We start from the raw sequence: 20,954 nt of genomic DNA, 5'->3' as shown, positions 1-20,954 counted from the left end.
TTATTTCGATAACAGTTTTTCTTTTTAAAAGTTTGTTAACACCTTTAGCTCAACATTTTTTTTAAAAACAATCTTAGCAGTTAAAATCTAATTATTTGCTGAATATTTTTTTAAAGAAATAAAAAAAACCATGGCTATTCATTTAGACATTAAAAATATAAAATATATAGTTAAAGCATGACTTCACGGACAATTTACAACACCTACCAAATTCAAATTTATAATGAATATCTAACATAACATATTAATTTGTTTAACACATTAAGAAAATAATATATTTTACCTTATCGATTAATATTATTTTTCATATAGATATATTGTGTACTATATTTTTCAAATATAAACGTAAATTAGTTTATAAAATCCATGAACTATATTTTACCTTATAGAAGAATATATTTGATGCGTTCAAATTTATTTCTATTAGATGAATGTGTCTCCGATTTTTTTTTGGCTAAGTTATTGGAATATACAATCAAAAATAGACCATAATATAATTTGTTTTAGTGACACGGTTTATGCATATCCCTGGACACTTTTATTATACAATAATTTAATATGGTTTAGATAAACTACTAAACTATTTAAAATAAAAAAATAAAAATAATGAAATAAACATTTAAATATGAGGTTCATATCAAAAAATATAAATCAATTATATATTATTTATTATATTATATAATTTACATGTACTTATGCTATTATATTTTAATTGATTGGTTTATTCAGTTTACTCAGTTTAAACGGTTTAAATACCAAAGCATATCCATATATCCCAATTTTTAAAAAGAACATCTGTTCGGTATTCGGTATCGCCAGATTTAATCCACTTACTCTAGCTCGGTTTGGTTTAATTTTAGTGGGTTGGTTTTACCGGACTAAAACACCCTAAATAATTCCAATAGTAAACACAATTAAAAAATCAAATTTATTACCCAAGTTACTCTTTTTGTTTTTAAAAAATTGATGTTCACCAACTTTCTTATTATTTTGAAAATACAAAGCTTCCATTACAAAAAAAAAATTGAGACATACGATCGATGAATAAACTATCAACACACTTTTCCGCGCGTAGCGCGGAGAAAGACTCTAGTCACAATAAAAGTACTCTAGTAGCTTCTTAAAATATACAGATATAACTAATTTATTCAGGTCATGAATTTAAATATACGAATTAGTTTTTTTCTTCTTTTTTTTGGCTTTAAGTTTTTTCTCTATCTTCGGTTTTTAACTAAGAATTTAAATAAATGTGCACATTGGGCAGGTCCAAGTTTAGGAAACACTATTTTTTCAAAAAAAAAAGTTTAGGAAACACTATTCATTAACCTACAAAGTATGCTAATATATGTTAATAGTTTTTGTTAAATCTTAACTAGGTTAAGATATGTATCTTACACGCAAAACGAGTATTATGTATATAAATTATATTGTTATGCTATTCTTATTTTGCAATTTTTACATATTATAAAATAATAAATATATACTAAATAACTGAAAATTTATTAACTATTCTGCATATAATTAAATTGGTAAATCAAAACAATTACTCTTGTTTATTTACAAGTATTTATAGTAAATAAATCCAAACAATCATTTTAACTATTTAATATAGTATATTATTAAATTTAAATGATATTATCATAGACATATAGTATAATTTTAATGTTATATATATATATATATATATATATATATTAATGAGCTTTTCTACTCATATATTAAAAAATATTTATGAACATTTACATTTTTGTTATAAAATTTTAAACCATCGATAAGAAAATTTTCAGTAAGATGTTTAATAATTTCGTAATTTATAATCGTTTAAAAAAGTTAAAAATAATTCTGAAATGAAAATATTAAGTTTCAATATTTTTTCAATGAAAATTTTGAAATTAAATTATTTATATATTTTATATGGTATATATTTTTCTTTAAATATTATATATATATATATATACCTATTAAATGAGATTTATCAATTCAGGGTTGATCAACATCTCTCTCAATTTTGCTCAATAACCCCACAAAATTTCACCAACTTCTCGCTGATTTTGAATCGAGACACTAATTTTCTGAGTTTCCCATTTTTTGCGATGTGTAAATTTTATAACTACATAACATCACAAAATTAAGGGATACTGTCATGTATAACATATACTTTGTGTAGGTATACATTTTTTCCGCATAACTATCCATGCGGTAGTCAATACTTCACATAGCTAGCAATCATTTTTCTTCTTATAATCATTTTTATTTTGTTATAAGAAAATTAAATCATTGAGTCACAAAATTTACACTGTGGAACTGTTAATAGTTTTAACAATTTGTATTCGCTTTAAAAAATTCAAATATAGCATATATGAACATTTCTAAATTTTTATTATATAGTTAATGTAATTATTTAATTATTTTAACAATATAAAATTAAATTAAAATGATAAATAATACACAAATTCTTATCAAACCTTTATTATTCAATACCATTAGTTGTCATATATATTTTAATCATATTAGGTAATTCTGTAGTTTTGTTTAAGAAAAGAATGAATTTTCTTTTTGTATATTAACAATTAATTTTATGATTAGTTTAGTAAGAAGTATAGACCCATTTCTTTTTTTTCTTTTTTTTTTTTGTAAAGCGACCAATTTCTTTAAAGATTCATAATTCCAATGATAACATATGAATTATCTCAAATGTTATAGTGTTTCTTAAATAATATACAAGGGATCAATCTCTCTGTTTGCCAGGTTTGTAGGGTATATATTGGCTTGATTCATAAAAGTCAGGGGTCTTGCATCAAAGTAGGCTTACCTCATTGTCAGTTTAATGTTTTGATATTCGTGAGTTAATAACTTTAAATTTTGAGGGGGGGAAACTTGAGAGGTACTCAAACATCTCTGTTATCCAATCACACAGGTTCACCAAATAGGTCGTCCGTCCCATACCAAGATATAGCGAGTTTGCAAGCAAGTCCGAAACTGGAATGTGTAGCACGACAACATCAAAAGCAAAATAAAAAATTACAGAACATAGTGTGATTATTCGATCCAAAAGAAGCACGAACGCGTCTGATCATTAAGATTACAACACACTGATTCCTCGATAGGTATATACAATCTTCCTGACACAAACGTTTCCATTTCATTTTCTTCAAAAGCCAAAGCAGCAACACTGTCAATCACAGAAAGAAAAAAAAAACATTGTTAAAGAAAAACAATTTGAAACATTTTATAATCAGAAGCAATGAGCTTGAAGGAGAATGTCTTACTCTGGAAGTTTTGGGAGGGTTATTGCGGAGGCGAGGCGGAGTTCTTGAAGATCCTCCACTCACATTAGAGCTCCTCTCTTCACGGACTTTGTTGAAAATGTGTGTGTACCCATCAGCTGACGCCGGATTATTCTCATCCCAATCACCAAACTTGGGCACCACCGTCACCTTTTCAGGCTACAAAAACAGTTATAATTAGATAGAGTACGTACCAAGACAGAACAGAGAGCTTCAAAGAAGATCAAAGCTGACTATTGTACTTACGCTATCATCAGTTCTAAGGTTGGGTTTGGGCTTTGATCTTCCAATGCCATCATATGTATTCTTATGCAACGGTGACTTCTCATTACCATTGTTTTGAGAAGCCCTTCCTTGTCTTTTGTTATCAGCTTTTTTTGTTGCACCGCCAGCATCACTAATCTGCTTCAACTCGCTCTCTTCGGTGCTTCTCATCTTTTCAAGCGATCTTCTAAGCGGTTCAACTTTCTCAGGTTTGGTTATTGAAGGAGGAGGAGGAGGAGCTTGAGACTGCGAATCAGAGTAATTTTCTGGGTCGTTCGGGTTCACTACAATGCCGCCGGGAGCTCGAGCTCTATTGGCATTTTCAAAGTAAGCTGTGTAAGGAACATCCTCTTCGTCTTCCCAGTTTCCAAATTTGGGAACATTCGGACGCTCCTTGCAGCCATAATGTTAAAAACATTTCAAATCAGTTCAACAACAACAATGTAACTTGCAATAATAGGAAACAAAAGGGTAGAATCGTAATAAAGACTCTTAGAGAAACAATCATCAGAGACCAAGAAATAGCAAGAAGACAAGGTCTTTGCAGTTTCGTTGTCGGTAAGAAATGGGAACTCCACAAACAAATGGCTAATTTCATTCTACGTATGGAAGCAAATTCAGAAAACATAGCATGACCCTTTTCTTATCTTACAATAAGAATCTCCATTTTTTTTTGAGAAAGAAATACAAATGATACAATAACAATCATTTTTAGTACAATGTCAAACACACTAAACCATTGCGCTGTGCAGTACAATTTACAATAAGAATCATACAATTTAAATAATAACTACATCGCAATCAAGAACCATAAATGCAGTAATCAAGAAATAGATATGACTCGCTTTGTCCAAATCCTTACGAATAAAGGTTTTTAACTTTTAAGAGATTCAAGAAACTGAAACAATAAGAAGAACTCCAGAGAGTTTACAAAAGATAAAAAGAACACTTGAAGAAACTTACTGCCATGAGAGGAGCTCCAGAGAGATTGCAAAAGATGTACCTTGAGAGAGAGAGAGAGAGAGGGAGAGAGAGAGAGAGAGAGAGAAAGAGAGAGAGAGAAAGAGAGAGAGAGAGGTCTATCAAACGACGTTGACTAGTGATGATTGTATTCGCCAACTTTTTTCTGTTGACGCATTAGAGTTCTTCTTTGAATTCACTGTCATCGCGTTTTAGGTTTCTAGCAATCCTTTATGATGTAATGTATTGTAGTTTGTTTTTTCAATGTATTGTAGTTTTAAAGTTTCTAACGACTCTCTCTCTTATTGTAACCCAAATATTCAAGTTTCTAATGAAAGTTGTGTTAAAGAAACAAGGTCGAGAAAGTGAAGCTAAGGCTAATAAGCATTATAAAATTAGAGATAAAATTAGAGGTATTATATTTCTATGTAATTAATGGTAGTTTTTAATGTGAAAAACACTAATCGCCGTCACCTTAAAGGCGGCTATATCTGGTGTCCACGTTACAGAGATATAATTTAATCATTTTCGTTTCAGGATAGAGTGCAAGATAACTGCGGTTGCAATTTTTATAGTAACAAGAAATATATATATATAACGCTTGCCAAACTTTATTAATAAAGCAAAATAGCCAGAGAGTACTAAAACATCATTGAAAAATTTAAAGAGAACCCAACAAAAACAGCAAGGCATTGAGCATGAAGCTCCACCTAAAAAAGGAAATTACCAACACCAACCCTGTTTATCAGTTTCAAACATGTCCTCCAACCATTGAGGATTATCCTGAACAACATATGACTAGTAGCGCATCTCTCTCGTCACACTTCTTACAATAGTTTGAGCACATCTGTTCGTTCTAGGGGTAACAACAAAAAAATTCTACTTCTGATAATCTATCTTCGTAAAAGCTTTATGCGCAAATTGGCAATAATAATTTAGTTTAGTGTTCATAATAATTTGAATTTTCTTTTTTAATGTCTGATTAATAATAATTTAAATTTTTAAAACGTAATAATCTGTATAAATTTTATTGTCTATTGTGGACATGTACATAAAACATTTTGTCATAGAATTTTGAAGCTATTAGCCGATTATCGATATTGTTCCCCACCGTTCTAACCTCTTCTGTATTTTATCTTCCTTGCGACTTATTTATTTATTTTTCCCTGGGCATTTATAATAATTAACGTTATGTAATTTCAATAACATTCAGGACTTTGGTACTGAGAGTGATCAGTGCAATAGTCATAGTTCATGTACTTCTTTCTGAAACGCTCATAGATTTTCTGTTCGTATCCCCTTAGCCTTTGATATTTGCCTCCATTCCACCAATAGTTGGAAGATCCACATGTGGCAACGTTATCACTCAGACCATCTACGTAGCAGCCTGAGAGGCCGGAGAAGTCTTGGAAATGGGCGATGAAAGGAGAGAATGCATAGTTAATCTTGGTCCGACCGCCATCAGTCGCCCAAGAGTCACCGTTCCAGAGACTGGCTTCTACTTTCATCGGCTTTGATGGATAGTTAACACCTTTCTCGTTCTTGTACACTCTTATTGGGACGTTGTCAACGTAAAACCTATCAGTCATCATACCATCATTTAATTTCTTTGATTTTATTCTTAGGGAACAAACAAAATTATCATTTTTCATGAAATGAATAGAGAAGATAACAGTAATTAAGGACTGTAACGAGAACCTACACAATTTGGTAAGGGTTCCAAAGAATCCCATAAGTGTGGTAATGTTTGATGGGGTTAAACCAAAGCAAGAACCTCTGTTCTCTGTTTCCTTCTCCATTCGCAAAGATATTTGTCTGTAACGTTATGGGTTTTCCATCGTTGTTGCCTAAGAACTCGAAGTCAATCTCATCGTGATTACTTCCCAACGAAGTCAACTGTCATTATATACATATACATATAGACAGTTTAATAAATATGAATTTTGAGTTAGACATCTACGCATGTATATTATCAATCATACAAACGAACATAAAAAGCGGTGACGACGCCACCAGAATTTCCTCCGGGCACTTTGATTCTCATTTGAAAGAGGCCTGATCCGTAAATGTTCTTGGATTCGAACCCGGCACCTGTTTCACGTACGTAGAAGCCAAATCAGTATAACTTTAGTATATTTAATCACACACTATCTGATCATAATAAATAGAGCCCTTTGGACTAAACAGTTTCTTGTCTTTTTATATTTTTATAAGATCGGGGTATAAAAGAGATACTAACCTGAAGACTGATCCATGTAGAGATCAACTTGTTTGCCAGAGTGAAGTGTGGAAATATGACCTTGACCCCATTTAACAACATAGTTCTGACCGAAAGTAACATATTTCTCGACTCCTCTCCCTCTGATAAACCTAGCATCAACCATTGTTATACATAATGCTAATGCAAAAACACCAATGATTTTCGTATGCATCATCTTGGTTTGATTTTTCTCTAAGGTACTATAGTGTTGCACCCGTACAAGCTGGTTTAATAAGGTTGAAAAAGTGGAAAGCACGAAAGATATGGTGGAGACAAAGAGATTAGAGTCACATCAAATTCTCTATACATCTCCAACACGCCAGTTCTTATATTGTCCCATGCCCATCACCATTCTCTCTTTCTTTTTCTTCGAGATGTAGTTTTTAATTAAATATTCTCTCTTCTACAATAGCTATTATGAGAAATATGGTGCTTTTATCGACTATGAGTGTCATTTATTTGATTTTGAGTGCGTGGAAAATTTGATGTAGTAAGAATATATGTATAGAAGAAATGTTAAGATTACCAAGTGTTGTTACCTCAACTTGAAAAATACACGAGACAACCTTAAAAATCATAGGATTACATGATGTTTGGGATAAAACTCATACCCTATTAGAGTTAACATTGTACCAGTTACGAATGTTACTATGATGACATCAAACGAAATAAACCATATTACTATATAAATAATACATAGTCTGTAACAAAACGTTGAATCAGATCATTAATAACAAACTATAGGTTTTCACCTTTCTCTCTGAGCTTAAGGTTAGTTCTTCATCTTCTAATATGGTATCAGAACCACATCATCACCACCTAAAACCTTTCATGAGACTGTTCAATTTAAGGAGTTTAATGATGCGATAGAAATCTGAAATGGGCTCTTTAGAAACCACTGGAACTTGGACCATATGTAAACTTTCTATGGGTAAACATCCTGTTGATTGTAAATGGATATTCACCATTAAATATAATTCTGATGACACTATAGAAAGGTTCAAAGCGCGCCTAGTAGCCAAGGGATATACGCAGTTAGAGGGATTGAATTATCTAGATACGTTTTTTCAATGATCCGGGTCAAGGATTGTTCTATTTTTGGGTGATTCTTTAGTCTCTTGACGCTCTAAAAAGAAACCCACAGTATCTAGAAATAGCTCTGAAGATGAATATCGGTCTATGGCAGACACAACATGTGAATTTGTATGGTTGTCTTCTCTGTTGCTTGATCTGCATTGTCCTTTGACTAGTCGAGCTACTCTATTTCGTGACAACCAATCGGCTCTTCATATTGCTTCCAACCATGTTTTTCATGAACGGACAAAACACATCGAAAATGACTGTCATGTGGTTCTTGAGAAGTTACAGAGCGGCTTCCTCAAAACTCTCCATGTTCGATCAGACAATCAACTTGCAGATCTCTTCACGAAAGCTGTTCAGCCTGGTCTCTTCGAGAGTTACATGTCCAATATGGGACTTCATAGTCTATTCCTTCCAATCTTGAGGGGAAAAATTAGAGTTAACAATGTACTGGTAATGAATGTTACTGTGATGACATCAAACTGAAGTAAACCATATTACCATGTTCTGTTGAATCAGATCATTAATAATAAACTATAGTTTTTCACCTTTCTCTCTGAGTTTAAGCTCAGTTTCTTCATCTTCTAATAACCCTTCCTAATAAAATAAAAACAGACGTAAATATTAGTTGTAGACTTGTAGTTCTAAATTTGTGTTCCCTTTCTTTTCGTATTGAATTAACGAAAAGACAAGACAGTAATCTATCGTATATTGCTGGGTAGAGATGGGTGTGCATGTTTTAGATGTGTAAAGCTTCATATTTAATGCTCAAAGACTTCTCTAAATTAGCACAACAGTCACGAAAGTGATAGATAGAGATTTTAGAGCCTTAATTATCTGCCGACGAAAAAGAGAAGCTTAATTATCTTTTCTATCAAGCTGGGTGTCGCACTATCTCCAAATTATTATTATTATTATTGTTGCATTTTCACCCCGATTGTAATAACGGTTCACATCTTGTTGTGATGGGATATTGTACTGTCCTTCGAAATCCTTTAGTAACAGTTAAGTCGAGCAAAAAGCTGAGACACGAAAAAGGTTCAAAAGAGAGTGTAAGTTCAGTAACTGGAGTTTACATAATATCTATGCTTGTCTCCTCCACTAACCACCAACAGAGTAAATTGGTAAACCTCTAACCGGCACCAAATTGAATCCTTAGGGTTTCCGAGCATCAAAAACTTAAGAAAATTAAGCTGGCAATTGGAGCTTTTTGTTATTCTTCCAGCTACAGACATAAGAGTCAAAACGCAGAATTAGAGTTAGGAACAATTAAGTTAGGACGAACTAAGAGGAGAAGATGAGGTAATGGTTTTTACCTAAGGAAATAATAATAGAAGAAGTCGGCATAGAGCAATGTCTGGACAAGCCCCGCGATCCAGGCTGCATCACACACAGTCCATTTAAATATGTCAGACTTACAAAAAAAACAACGAATAGAAGGACAATGAGAAAGGCAAGAATCAACATGGTTTCTACAAGATTCATGTAACAAAGAAGCTACATATATGCCGCATCTATTGAAACCCAAACACTAACTTAAATTAACAGTGAAGAAAGGTTAAGGTAGAGAGAATGAGAGAGAGAGACATACTTATCCAATGAACAAAGTGGGGCTCAGTGAAGTAACGGTAGATCCAGTTTAGGATGTACAATCCCCTGTACCCACTGCAAGAAGAAAGATAATAATCAAGACAAGTGTCAAGGACGAAGCAATAACAGTTAAGAGAGAAGAGATTGTTTTAGGGTACCCAAGGAGAAAAATGTATTGGCCAGTCAAGTTATCGATATTTCTAGTCCTTTGCAGCAAGACAAGCTGAGGCAATATAGCAACAGCTTCCAAGTACAGCGAAAACGTCCAGAGCACCTCAAGAAAGGTGAACTTCTCGTGGATGAGAAGAGCCAAGACAAGGCAAGGAAGGACAAGGAACCAGTGGCGAAACGTGTCCTGCTCCCTGTCGTAAGTCCTGAGGACAGCCTTGTGATACCTCATGTACCAGACAATCGAAAAGGAGCTTCCTAAGAAGACCAGCTTCATGAAGGTGTTGTAGACAGACACGAAGCTCGTGAAAATATCCAAATAACGCGTCGCGAACACAATGGCGTACAGTTCTTGCGTCCTTAGTGACACACCTGCACAAAATAATTATAACCATAATCGAATCGATTCTCAAAAGTTCATTCAGATCATTACGGTCAACGTTAATTTTAAACCTAAACTAATCATCGGGTGGTGATTAAAGGGGAATGAAGATACCGTACCGGCGCAGGATTTGATGGTGTGGATCTTGAGGAGCAAGACGAGGACACTGGCTAGGTGAGTCATATCACCTGCTAATCTGAAAATGTTCATCTTCGTGTCGATCTCTGTCTACTTCCTTCGTCTCCTTCTCTGCACCACAATACGGGGTTTGGTTCGTGCTAGATCTCCTTGCTGCCGTTTCCACGATCTTCTCCCGTCTGGGTTTTCTTCTTTGCTTTCTTCCTCTGGTAGCTAAAGCCCATTACTTCTCGTTGTGGGCTTTATTTTGGGTAACGAAAATCTTATTACCCAACCGGATTATATCGGTTTCATACCAAACCGGTGCGGATTTTGATTAACCGAAAATAAAATATGTATACTTGCTTTTATAAACCTGCCTTGTAAATTTCCAAAACACGATTTCAAATCAAACAATTTTATCACTATAACCTGTTTTGCTTTTCTCTGTGTCAATTGGTTACATAGCATAATTACCAACAAATTGGATTACAAAATGGTTATAGTCAGGGCCGTCTTAAATAATTCAGAGGCTTTGGGACAAACATAAAATAGAGACCCTTTTATAAAAAGATTTATTACATTTTTTTAAATTGAAACAATTCATTTAAATTGAAACAAAGTATTATGTGGTATCCAAAGAAAAAAAAATTAAAAAGATAGATCTTTATGTGTAAATTAGGTTTTGTCAATGGAAAAATAAAGAATATGAAGTTTATATTTTTTTGTCTTTTGTATTTAAAATGTAGGTTTAGTTAATAATAGATCTTTTTATTATAATTTTACCAACTAATCGATGATTTAATAGATTATAATATGTCTTTATCATAACTAAATTTAACAAGGAAAATACATATTCATTCAAAATATCGACTAGATGTTGAAATATTTTATTAAAATAAAATCTATAAAAAATATTAGAGTATTTTTTATTTATTTTTTTTTTAAAATTAAATATTATATAACCGGATTATCATGATAATATCTTTACTTTTACAAAGTGGATAGTTATGTGGACAAGTACAAATAGGATAATATGAGAGGGAAATGTTTGCTATAATTGCACAACAAATTGTAGTCTTGAATTTTGATAGTAATTCAAAATACATCTATGGAGTATGCGGCAAAATGATTTATTATGGAATTTTAATATATGTATTGTTGTTCTAGTTTAAATGTGCATATCATTGTTATTTGTAAATTAAATTTTGGTTTTCGGTGATTCTAATTTTTAGATTATTGTTGCACTACAAGAAAACAGATGTTTAACGAGGGTCATTTTCCTCGTTAATTCCTCGTAAAAGGATGTTTACGAGGAATTAACGAGGAAAAGTGTTTCGTCGTTTATCGTCCGTCGTAACAGAACTTTCGTCGCCATTTCCTCGTAGACTAGCGAGTCTTTCATTTCCTCGTAAAGACGAAGTTAATATTTCGTCGTAAGTTCCTCGCCGCTATTCCTCGTAAATCACTTGCGGATTTTCCTCGTACAAACCACGCGAATCACGCGTCGTTACTTACACGTAAGATCCTTGAAAATAAATCCTCGTACATTCCATGTAATATCCTTGAAAAGGTTTCCTTGTAAAATCCATGTAGAATCGTTGAAACATTTTCCTCGTAAAAACCTCGTAAGGCTTTCCTCGTAAATTCCTCGGAAATCATTTCGACGTAAATAACTCGTATAATGCCAATTTTTGAACTAATAAAAATATTATTTGATATAATAATTATTAATTTAATAAAATAAGTATTTAAATATTTGGGTTTATAAATAAATTTTAAATAAAATTCAAAAGCAACAAAATATTTTATATATAATTAAGTTTTGGATTTTATAATACATAAACCGAAAAAAAAAAACTAAAAAACTAAAAAAACTAAGGCTCGTTCATGGCCTCGTAGAATTCCTCGCTCCTCCTCGTAACATCCTCCTCGTTATGTGTGCCCGATGACTCGCCTGGAATGGGATTTTGTTGTTTCATGTTCCTCAACAAAGCTTCCCATTCCGGGTTTGTGGACGCTATAACGTCGATGAAGGCCTCGAGTCCACTCACACGGCTTTTGGTCGCGCCCAGCTCGGAACGCAACTGAGTGACTTCTTCGGTCCGTCTCTGAGCATAACACGATGTCGCTCTCGGGACATCATTGACGGAACCGATCCCCAACGTACGTCCCTTTTTCTTAGGGACAATCTTAAAAACAAAAAAAATATATTTGTTAGTTAAATTTAAAAGGTAAATTTAATGAATTAATAATTAAAAAAGATACAATGTTAAAAAATTTACCTCCTCGTAAATCTTATCCACTTCAGTTGTGGATAAGGTTACGGGTAATCCGTCGGCGGACTGCTGGGTCAGATGAGTGTGGCGCTCCTCAACCCGAGCAATAATGTCGTTGTAGATTAGCTCGGACTTGCCATCTAAAAACTGGCCCGCCTTGTTCTTGTGGGTCCGCTCGTAAAGTTTCGGAAGAGTCGGGAGACGTCCCAACTCTTTGGCCTAAAAATATTTAAGAAAATTGTTAGAATTATATTTATATTAAAATTAATAATTAAAAATTATTATCTAATTACATACCATTTGCAAACGGACACCGGCATGGGGTTTTTGGCCCGTAGAGTGTAGCATCGGACCGTTACCGTGCTCGTCTACCGTGTTACGGGCGGCAGCACAAATGTTTGCGATCCTAATGGAGTTGGGATCCTTCCAGTAATGGATGAGGCCGTCCCAAACACCCGTGGTAAGCTCAGAGGGTTTGCCACGGGTGTACCCCTTGACGATCCAGTCGCCCTTCCAGTTGCAAACCGTGTCCGCTAAGCGAACTTGCGCCTTCGCGTAAAACGCCTTCCTCACTCTCTCACTGACCCCGATAGACCAATGATACTTTTGATGCAAAAAAAAAATTAATAATCTGTTATTTTAAGAAAAAAATATAAAATAATTAATTAATAGAATTACTTACAGCGTAAATCTTGAACCACGTCTTTCTGATGTAGATCGGCGTCAACTTCCAGTTTGGATGCGCCATGGAGAAGTAACCTTTAATCGTCTCGGTTACATCTGTCGCAAGGCAATTGTCAACCCCAAACCTGGAAAAAATGAAAATTTAAATTATTTAATGAAGTTATAAATTAAAATAATTAATTAAAAATGCACTTACCACAAAGTCCCGTCGGGTCTTTCGGGGTCTATGATTGGTAAACCAGCTCTGCCTGGCATACCGAGAATATCCTCGACAGTGTACTGCGAGAAGGGAACAGTAGGTGGCACCATGAGATCGGAATGAACAGCGGCGGGAATCTCAGGAGGAGCCATCGGAGGAGCTACCGGAGGAGCCACCGGAGGAGCCACCGGCTGAGCCATCGGAGGAGGCATCGGAGGGAACATCTGCTGAGTCTCGGGAACAGACTCCTGATCTGAAGAACCGGAACCGCCGGCACCTGAAGAAGAACCTGGCGGGTCTAACTGACTACCAGGCTCACCGAACATCTCTCTGTAGTGAGCAGTAAGCCTGTTCGCACGAACCTGCAAAAATATATATTTTTGAGTTTATGATCATCAATAATTAAAAATCTATCAACAATAATTAAAAAATCTATCTAACGAACATAAAATCCGTAAACCTATCTAAATTCCCTAAACTAACCACCTAAACTAACGACCTATCTAAATTCCCTAAACTAATTATGGGGCGAGGAAATTACCATTTTCGAAGGAGAGAGGAATGGGAGAGGAGTTGGAGACGAAATTGGGAGGAAATGGAGTGGAAGTTGGGACGAATGGAGAGTGTGAGGTTGTATATATAACTTACGAAGGTCTCGCAATTTCCTCGTAGAGTTACGAGGAATTAAAGAGGCCCGTCTTTCTGTTCCTCGTAAAAACCTTGTAACCTTACGAGGAAATTGCGAGGCCCGTCCCAAATCAAACGATAAAATAGCGAGGCCCGTGTTTCTATTCCTCGTAAAAGCCTCGTAGATTACGAGGTTTTAACGAGGTAAATTTCTAAACCTCTAAAATCGAAACCCCAAACCCTAAACCCCATCTTTCTTATATTCTACCTCAAAATATATCTTCCTTTTAACCTCAATATCTTCTTAACATTTCAAACCTCAAAATTTAAAAATATAATCTTTTGAAGATTTGAAAATATAATCATTTGAAGATTTGAAAATATAATCTTTTGAAGATTTGAAAATATAATCATTTGAAGATTTGAAAATGTAATCTTTTGAAGATTTGAAAATATAATCTTTTGAAGATTTAAAAATATAATCTTTTGAAAATTATAAAATTATTAATGGGGTTTGGAGTTTGGGATTTAGACAAAATAGATAAGAAAGATGGGGTTTGGGGTTTAGGGGTTTAGACAACACATCTCGTTAAAACCTCGTAAACCCACGAGGAAATAACGAGGAAATTAAAAAAAAAAACAGAAAGCCTCGGAAATTCCACGTAAGCTTACGAGGTCTTTCCGACGATTCTGTCTTACGTTGAATTAACGAGGCCCGCATTTTTCTTTTTTTTCTATTTTCCTCGTTATTTCGTCGTAAACTACGAGGAATTAACGAGGTTTGCTTTCTAAACCTCTAAAATCAAAAACCCCAAACCTTAAACCCCATCTTTCTTATATTCTACTTCATATATTCATAACATTTCTTCCTTTTAACCTCAATATTCTTAACATTTCAAACCTCAAAATTTATAACCACAATTCTTTAACTTCTAATATCAATCTCTTCTTTCTAATATAAACTTATACAAAATCACATTATTTATTTAATTTTTTTTATCTTGCAACAAAAATATAATCCTTTGAAGATTTAAAAATATAATCTTTTGAAGATTTGAAGATATAATCTTTTGAAGATTTGAAAATATAATCTTTTGAAGATTTAAAAATATAATCTTTTGAAAATTATAAAATTATTAATGGGGTTTGGAGTTTGGGATTTAGACAAAATAGATAAGAAAGATGGGGTTTGGGGTTTAGGGTTTAGGGGTTTAGACAACATATCTCGTTAAAACCTCGTAAACCCACGAGGAAATAACGAGGAAATAAAAAAAAAACAGAAAGCCTCGGTAATTCCACGTAAGCTTACGAGGTCTTTACGACGATTCTGTCTTACGTGGAATTAACGAGGCCCGCGTTTTTCTTTTTTTCTATTTTCCTCGTTATTTCATCGTAAACTACGAGGAATTAACGAGGTTTGCTTTCTAAATGCCTAAAATCAAAAACCCCAAACCACAAACACCATCTTTCCTATCTTCTACTCTTCATATTTCAATCCCAAACCTCAATCTTTTATTTTTCATTCAAAACCTCAAACCTCAATATTATTTTTTCTTTATAAACATTCCCAAATTCATGATTAAAATAATCGAATCACATGTATTAAGTCTGAAAATCAATCATATTAAAACACAAATACATCAATCGGATAAATTTTCGTCATCACTAGAAACATCATCATTTTCATTAAACTCGTCTTCAACAGCTTCGTCTGTGCCATCGTCGGTAAGATCTTCATACTCATGATTATGCGGATCAATGAGAAGAATGTCATCAATTTGTTGTTCAGGTTCCTCGACTTCATTTATCTGTTCTTCTTGCAATGGTGGTTCTTCTCCACTAATGATTCGTCCTCGAGGTGTAACTTTGATCACGGATAACCAATTTATTCCCGATTCTCTCATCCGAGGGTATGGAAGGTAGCTAACTTGATCTGCTTGTGAAGCTAAGATGAAATGCTCGAATTTGTTGTACCTGAAAAATAAAGAAAACATAGAAGTAAGCTTATTCTGCTCATGTATGCCAAATAAAGAATTTGTTGCACCTTCGTCCACCATTGACATCAACTACACCGAATTTGTTAAACCGAACACCTCTGTTGACGACGGGGTCGAACCACTCACATTTGAAGATGACGCATTTCAGCTTCAATATCACTGGAAATTCCACTTCAATAATCTCTGTCAAGATACCGTAGAAATCGGTTTCCCCTTTCACACATATTCCATAGTTACTGGTCGCCCGCTGTCTACCATACTCATATGTGTGAAAAGTATAGCCTCGTGTGAAATACATCTGTGAGGTGGTGACCTTTACATGTGGAGATTGAATTACTTCATGTAACCACTTAGGATAATCTGCATCGTCGTCAAAATCAACCTGTAAAAACAAAGTGAACGTTAAAATACATATCATTTATGAATAATGACTTTGAGTTAATACATGATTCTTCAACCACTTTATAAAGTGTTGATCTTTCCTTTTGTCTACGACAGTTGTGGATATACCTGAGAATGTTTCTTCGACTTGTGAAACAAATAGGCTGTAAAATCACATTTTATATTAATTAATATTTGGCAATTATATATATGTGTTAATTTATATGTGTCCATTTATGTTACCTTTCAAAATAACGAATCAATGGATCCTCACAATTGAGTAGAATATAGGTGTGTGCACTATGAGCGTCTTCTTCACTCGACCACCAAACCTCTTTTGATTTTCCACCCAGTCGCCCAATCTGGCTAAAGATGTCTGGAACACCAGCAACTGCATATGTTGGCGCGACACCACCATCATCATATCTCCTTGGAGCTCTTCTCCGGGTACGTACTTTTGACGCAAAGTAGTACGATGTGAAGTGAGAAGTTTCTTCCGTCAAACTTCCAGCAATTATAGAACATTCAACCTTTGCAAGGTTCTTTGCTTTTCCCTTCAAATATTTCATGGCTCGCTCATACTGATACATCAATCCGTAATGTACAGGTCCACGAAGCAATGCCTCATATGGGAGGTGCACATCTAGATGCTCCATGACGTCAAAAAACCCAGGAGGAAATATCTTCTCCAAGTTGCACAATAAGATGGGAATGTTCTCTTGAAGCTGTTCCACGACTTCTACTTTAAGAGTGCGGGTGCTCAGATCCCTGAAAAATGCTCCAATGCCTTGTATATTCCAAAAACAATTATACACATTATTACTCATATATTATTTCAAACTAAATCATTATATATAAAATTACTGCAATATATAATATATATAGTACCTGCAAGTGCTTCATGTACGTTTGTAGGAAGTAGCTCTGCAAAAGCAAAGGGAAGTATTCGTTGCATAAAGACATGACAGTCATGACTCTTCGTCCCGGAGAACTTTTGACCCTTTTCAACGCATCTAGACAGATTTGAAACATACCCATCGGGGAATTTCACTTCTGATGCTACCCAGTTGAACAACACCGACTTTTTTTCTGAAGACAATCTGAATATCGGAACAGGAACTTGCCCATTGCTGTTTATATGTAACTCACTTCTTGAGCAAATATCCGGCAAGTCTAACCTCGATTTTATGTTGTCTTTTGTCTTCCCCGGGACATTCAATATTGTATTCATGATGTTCTCAAAGAAATTCTTCTCTATATGCATCACATCGAGGTTGTGGCGCAGAAGAAGATCCTTCCAATATGGCAACTCCCAAAATATACTCTTCTTGTGCCTGTTGTGATGAACACCGTAAGAATCAGGCATATTAGGGGGGACATGCCAATTACCACCACGAGGAACTGTTTCCAAAGCTCCATAGTAATCGAGTTGCTTTTCAGTTTCTTCTCCAGTTAAATATGGAGGAGGAGTGTCTCTCACAACCTTTTTGTGCCTAAACAATGTCTTGTTTCTTCGGTACGGATGGCCAATGGGAAGAAATCGACGATGACAATCGAACCAACTTGTCTTCCTTCCATTCTTCAGTTGAAACGCATCTGTCGCTCTATTACAATATGGACAAGCTAATCTCCCATGTGTAGTCCATCCCGACAACATCCCATAGGCAGGAAAGTCACTTATGGTCCACAAAAGCATCGTTCGCATCGTGAAATTCGTCTTCGTTGAGCAGTCATACGTCCTCACCCCAGTTGACCATAAATACTTCAACTCTTTTATCAGAGGTTGCAGGAAAACATCCAGCGACCTTTTAGGATGTTTTGGACCAGGTATTAATATGGTCAAGAATAGCAACTCTCGTTGCGTGCACATCTCTGGTGGCATGTTGTATGGCGTAAGAAAGACTGGCCACAATGAATATTGTCTCCCTGACATTCCGAATGGACTAAATCCATCAGTGCATAATCCGAGATACACATTCCGGATATTGCTAGCGAATTCCGGATATACTTTGTTAAAATGTTTCCAGGCTCTTGCATCTGATGGATGTGTCATCTCACCATCCGTCTGAGTATGCTCGGCATGCCATCTCATCTTTCCGGCAGTCTGCTCTGATTGGTACAATCTTTTCAATCTGTCTGTAATTGGTAGGTACCACATCCTTTGGTACGGTACCCTATTACGTCCCCGTCCTTGCGGCTTGAATCGTGGCTTCTTGCAGAATCGACATTCTTCTAACTTCTCATCATTTCCCCAGTAGATCATGCAGTTGTCGATGCAAACATCTATCATCTCCGAAGGCAACCCAAGACTATAAACCAGTTTCTGAATCTCATAATAAGAACTCAGCAGACACATTGTCTTCCGGCAAATACTCTTTAAACAAGTCTGCCCATTCATTCATGCAACTTTCAGGTAGATTGTGATCAGTTTTAATATTCATCATTCTAGCAGCCAACGACAATTTAGAGAGACCTTCTCTACAACCACTGTAAAGTGGTTGATTCGCCGCATTTAACATTTCATAAATTTTTTTTGCATCTATGTTAGGTTCTTCATCTTCATCATGAGCTACGAATGCATCAGTTACCATATCATGAACCCTATCAAAATCTACCATCTGCTCCTCCTGATGGTAACTATGTTCATTATGCAAATGATGAGCAACCGGTTCTTCCTGAAAATTGCTATTACTACTACTAGCTTCATTCTAATCATAATTATTATAACTTTCTCCATGTTGAAACCAGATATAGTAATTTGGCGTGAAACCTCTATTTATTAAATGCTTCCAAACATTTTCACGATTTGTCAATTTCGAATTGTTGCATTTCCGACATGGACAGAACATCTTACCGCTTTCTAGGGCGAGCGGTGTGGAATCTGCTTGATGCATAAATGTCTCCAGTCCCGCAATGTATTCTTTCGTCACTCTCCCGTTAGCATCTCTATGCATATACATCTAGCTCCGCAACTCGTAGACATTCCCGGAGCCTGACATTTTTTTCTTTTCACTTTTTTTTGTTCTTGTTGGTGTGTTTAAAATGATGTTGAAACTTCCATATTTATAGAAAATTTTCGAATCTGGTAGTTGAAGTTTTGCGATGAATTTGCGAGGAATAGGTAGGTAGCCAAAAAAACGTGTTTTATAATTCCTCGTTAAGTTCACGTAAAGTATTTCCTCGTAAAGAAGACGTGAATTTACGTGGGTTTTACGAGGAAAGTATATTTTCTCATTTCCTCGTAAAGATGATGCAAGGTTTACGTGGTGTTTACGAGGAAAGTGTATTTCCTCGTTAAAACCACGTAATGTTACGATGGTTTTACGACGAAATGTTTTCTTCGTTACTTTACGAGGAAATAACGACGTTTTGTTCTTTCTTTGTAAATTCCTCGTAAACTCGTCGTAAAATTACGAGGATCATATTTCCTCGTTAATTGTCCTCGCCAAAGTGTTGTTTTCTTGTAGTGTTGTTTGCATAGTTGATCAGCAATAAAGTGAATGTCAAATGTCTAAACGGTCCAAAGATTTTTGTATTAATAATCAGACGTATAAATTAAGGATATGATGTCATTCTTATTATTCACAGACATTTACAAGAGTATATATAGATATGGTTTAGACGGACGTGACCCTGCCTATTGTATTGCTGGTTCTGCTGCCATGTCATGTTGGTATTGTTGCCATGGTAGTTGGATAGTTGGTGAGAGTTGTTTCGAGATTTGTAGAACAATTGTTTTTGGTTTTGGTTTCGTTGAACATCATTGGCCGGTATGGCAAACATAGAAGGTAGAGTGGATGCAGCATCCAAGTGTTTAGCTTCATGATTGAGTAGCTTCTCATGAAGTTCTCTTATCGTTGGAGGTCTGTCACGGCCTTCCACCTGATCAATGAACGATTTGTACTCATCTAAAAGACCTTCGAGGATGGCAAAGAAAAAAAAACATGTTCATTCAAAATCTCGACTAGATGTTGAAATATTTTAGTAAAATAAAATCTATAAAAAGTATTAGAGTATTTTTTAATTTATTTTGTAAAAAAAATATTCAAATATTATATAGCCGGATTATAATATCTTTATTTTTGCAAAATGAATAGTTACGTGGACAAGTACAAGTAGGATAATATGAGAGGAAAGTGTTTGCCATAATTGCACAACAAATTGTAGTCTTGAATTTTGATAGTAACTCAAAATACACCTATGGAGTATGTGGCAAAATGATTTATTATGGAATTTTAATATATGTATTGTTGTTCTAGTTTAAATGTGCATATCATTGTTATTTGTAAATTTTTGCATTATTATTGTTTGCATAGTTGATCAGCAATAAAGTGAATGTAAAGTATCTAAACGGTCCAAAGATTTTTGTATTAATAATCAGACGTATAAAATAAAGATGTGATGTCGTTCTTATTATTCACAGACATTTACAAGAGTATATATAGATATGGTATAGACGGACGTGACCCTGCCTATTGTATTGCTGGTTCTGCTGCCATGTTATGTTGGTATTGTTGCCATTGTAGTTGGGTAGTTGGTGAGAGTTGTTTCGAGATTTGTTAAATGATTGTTTTTGTTTCGTTGAACATCATTGGCCATTATGAAAAACTGAGAAGAAAGAGTGGATGCAGCATCCAAGTGTTTAGCTTCATGATTGAGTAGCTTCTCATGAAGTTCTC

At 34.7% G+C, this 20,954-nt stretch overlaps 4 protein-coding genes across 5 annotated transcripts; all 4 read right to left on the bottom strand.

The window, feature by feature from the left end:
- Positions 1–2,977: 2,977 nt before the first annotated feature.
- Positions 2,978–4,697, bottom strand: LOC108862877 (RPM1-interacting protein 4). The gene is made up of 4 exons (XM_018637139.2): positions 4,515–4,697; positions 3,534–3,944; positions 3,270–3,446; positions 2,978–3,172 (listed from the first exon to the last, which is right to left on the bottom strand). The coding sequence occupies exons 1-4, from the start codon at positions 4,518–4,520 to the stop codon at positions 3,152–3,154; spliced, it is 615 nt and encodes a 204-aa protein (XP_018492641.2). The 5' UTR covers positions 4,521–4,697; the 3' UTR covers positions 2,978–3,151.
- Positions 4,698–5,500: 803 nt separating this feature from the next.
- LOC108862876 (xyloglucan endotransglucosylase/hydrolase protein 3) lies at positions 5,501–6,969 on the bottom strand. Its single transcript, XM_018637138.2, has 4 exons — positions 6,751–6,969; positions 6,502–6,602; positions 6,214–6,407; positions 5,501–6,089 (listed from the first exon to the last, which is right to left on the bottom strand). Exons 1-4 carry the CDS (start codon positions 6,944–6,946, stop codon positions 5,711–5,713), a joined length of 870 nt encoding a protein of 289 aa, XP_018492640.1. The 5' UTR covers positions 6,947–6,969; the 3' UTR covers positions 5,501–5,710.
- Positions 6,970–8,830: 1,861 nt separating this feature from the next.
- On the bottom strand, positions 8,831–10,323 carry LOC108857392 (ER lumen protein-retaining receptor B). 2 transcript variants are annotated; one of them, XM_057010783.1, is made up of 5 exons: positions 10,111–10,323; positions 9,600–9,981; positions 9,443–9,516; positions 9,168–9,208; positions 8,831–9,076 (listed from the first exon to the last, which is right to left on the bottom strand). In XM_057010783.1, exons 1-4 carry the CDS (start codon positions 10,199–10,201, stop codon positions 9,168–9,170), a joined length of 588 nt encoding a protein of 195 aa, XP_056866763.1. In that variant the 5' UTR covers positions 10,202–10,323; the 3' UTR covers positions 8,831–9,076. The 2 variants fall into 2 exon arrangements, with proteins under 2 accessions (XP_056866763.1, XP_018486877.1); XM_018631375.2 differs by having other exon boundaries at positions 9,168–9,231; positions 10,111–10,322.
- A 3,085-nt stretch (positions 10,324–13,408) lies between these two features.
- On the bottom strand, positions 13,409–19,407 carry LOC130494858 (uncharacterized). Its single transcript, XM_056985677.1, has 4 exons — positions 17,164–19,407; positions 16,899–17,062; positions 13,595–13,632; positions 13,409–13,547 (listed from the first exon to the last, which is right to left on the bottom strand). Exons 1-4 carry the CDS (start codon positions 18,671–18,673, stop codon positions 13,409–13,411), a joined length of 1,851 nt encoding a protein of 616 aa, XP_056841657.1. The 5' UTR covers positions 18,674–19,407.
- Positions 19,408–20,954: the final 1,547 nt, after the last annotated feature.

Source organism: Raphanus sativus, chromosome 5, assembly GCF_000801105.2.
Source record: "Raphanus sativus cultivar WK10039 chromosome 5, ASM80110v3, whole genome shotgun sequence".
Lineage (NCBI taxonomy): Eukaryota > Viridiplantae > Streptophyta > Magnoliopsida > Brassicales > Brassicaceae > Raphanus > Raphanus sativus.
The sequence above is the reverse complement of the archived record's forward strand: the minus strand, read 5'-3'. Positions and strand labels throughout refer to the sequence as shown.

Excerpts from the sequence above, each read along its gene's own strand:
- LOC108862877 (XM_018637139.2), bottom strand. Across the intron at positions 3,447-3,533 it reads ACCTTAGAACTGATGATAGC|CCTGAAAAGGTGACGGTGGT; the intron begins GTAAGTACAATA and ends CTGTTTTTGTAG. Across the intron at positions 3,173-3,269 it reads ACCCTCCCAAAACTTCCAGA|TGTTGCTGCTTTGGCTTTTG; the intron begins GTAAGACATTCT and ends TGTGATTGACAG.
- LOC108862876 (XM_018637138.2), bottom strand. The coding sequence starts at position 6,946 with ATGATGCATACGAAAATCATTGGTGTTTTTGCATTAGCATTATGTATA. Across the intron at positions 6,603-6,750 it reads CTACATGGATCAGTCTTCAG|GTGCCGGGTTCGAATCCAAG; the intron begins GTTAGTATCTCT and ends TACGTGAAACAG. Across the intron at positions 6,408-6,501 it reads GCGTCGTCACCGCTTTTTAT|TTGACTTCGTTGGGAAGTAA; the intron begins GTTCGTTTGTAT and ends ATATAATGACAG.
- LOC108857392 (XM_018631375.2), bottom strand. The coding sequence starts at position 10,201 with ATGAACATTTTCAGATTAGCAGGTGATATGACTCACCTAGCCAGTGTC. Across the intron at positions 9,232-9,442 it reads CCACTTTGTTCATTGGATAA|CCTGGATCGCGGGGCTTGTC; the intron begins GTATGTCTCTCT and ends TGTGTGATGCAG. Across the intron at positions 9,077-9,167 it reads TTCTATTATTATTTCCTTAG|CTGGAAGAATAACAAAAAGC; the intron begins GTAAAAACCATT and ends TTATGTCTGTAG.
- LOC130494858 (XM_056985677.1), bottom strand. The coding sequence starts at position 18,673 with ATGAATGGGCAGACTTGTTTAAAGAGTATTTGCCGGAAGACAATGTGT. Across the intron at positions 17,063-17,163 it reads CGTACATGAAGCACTTGCAG|GCATTGGAGCATTTTTCAGG; the intron begins GTACTATATATA and ends GGAATATACAAG. Across the intron at positions 13,633-16,898 it reads ATGTGCACCTCCCATATGAG|GTTCGTGCGAACAGGCTTAC; the intron begins GCATTGCTTCGT and ends ATATTTTTGCAG.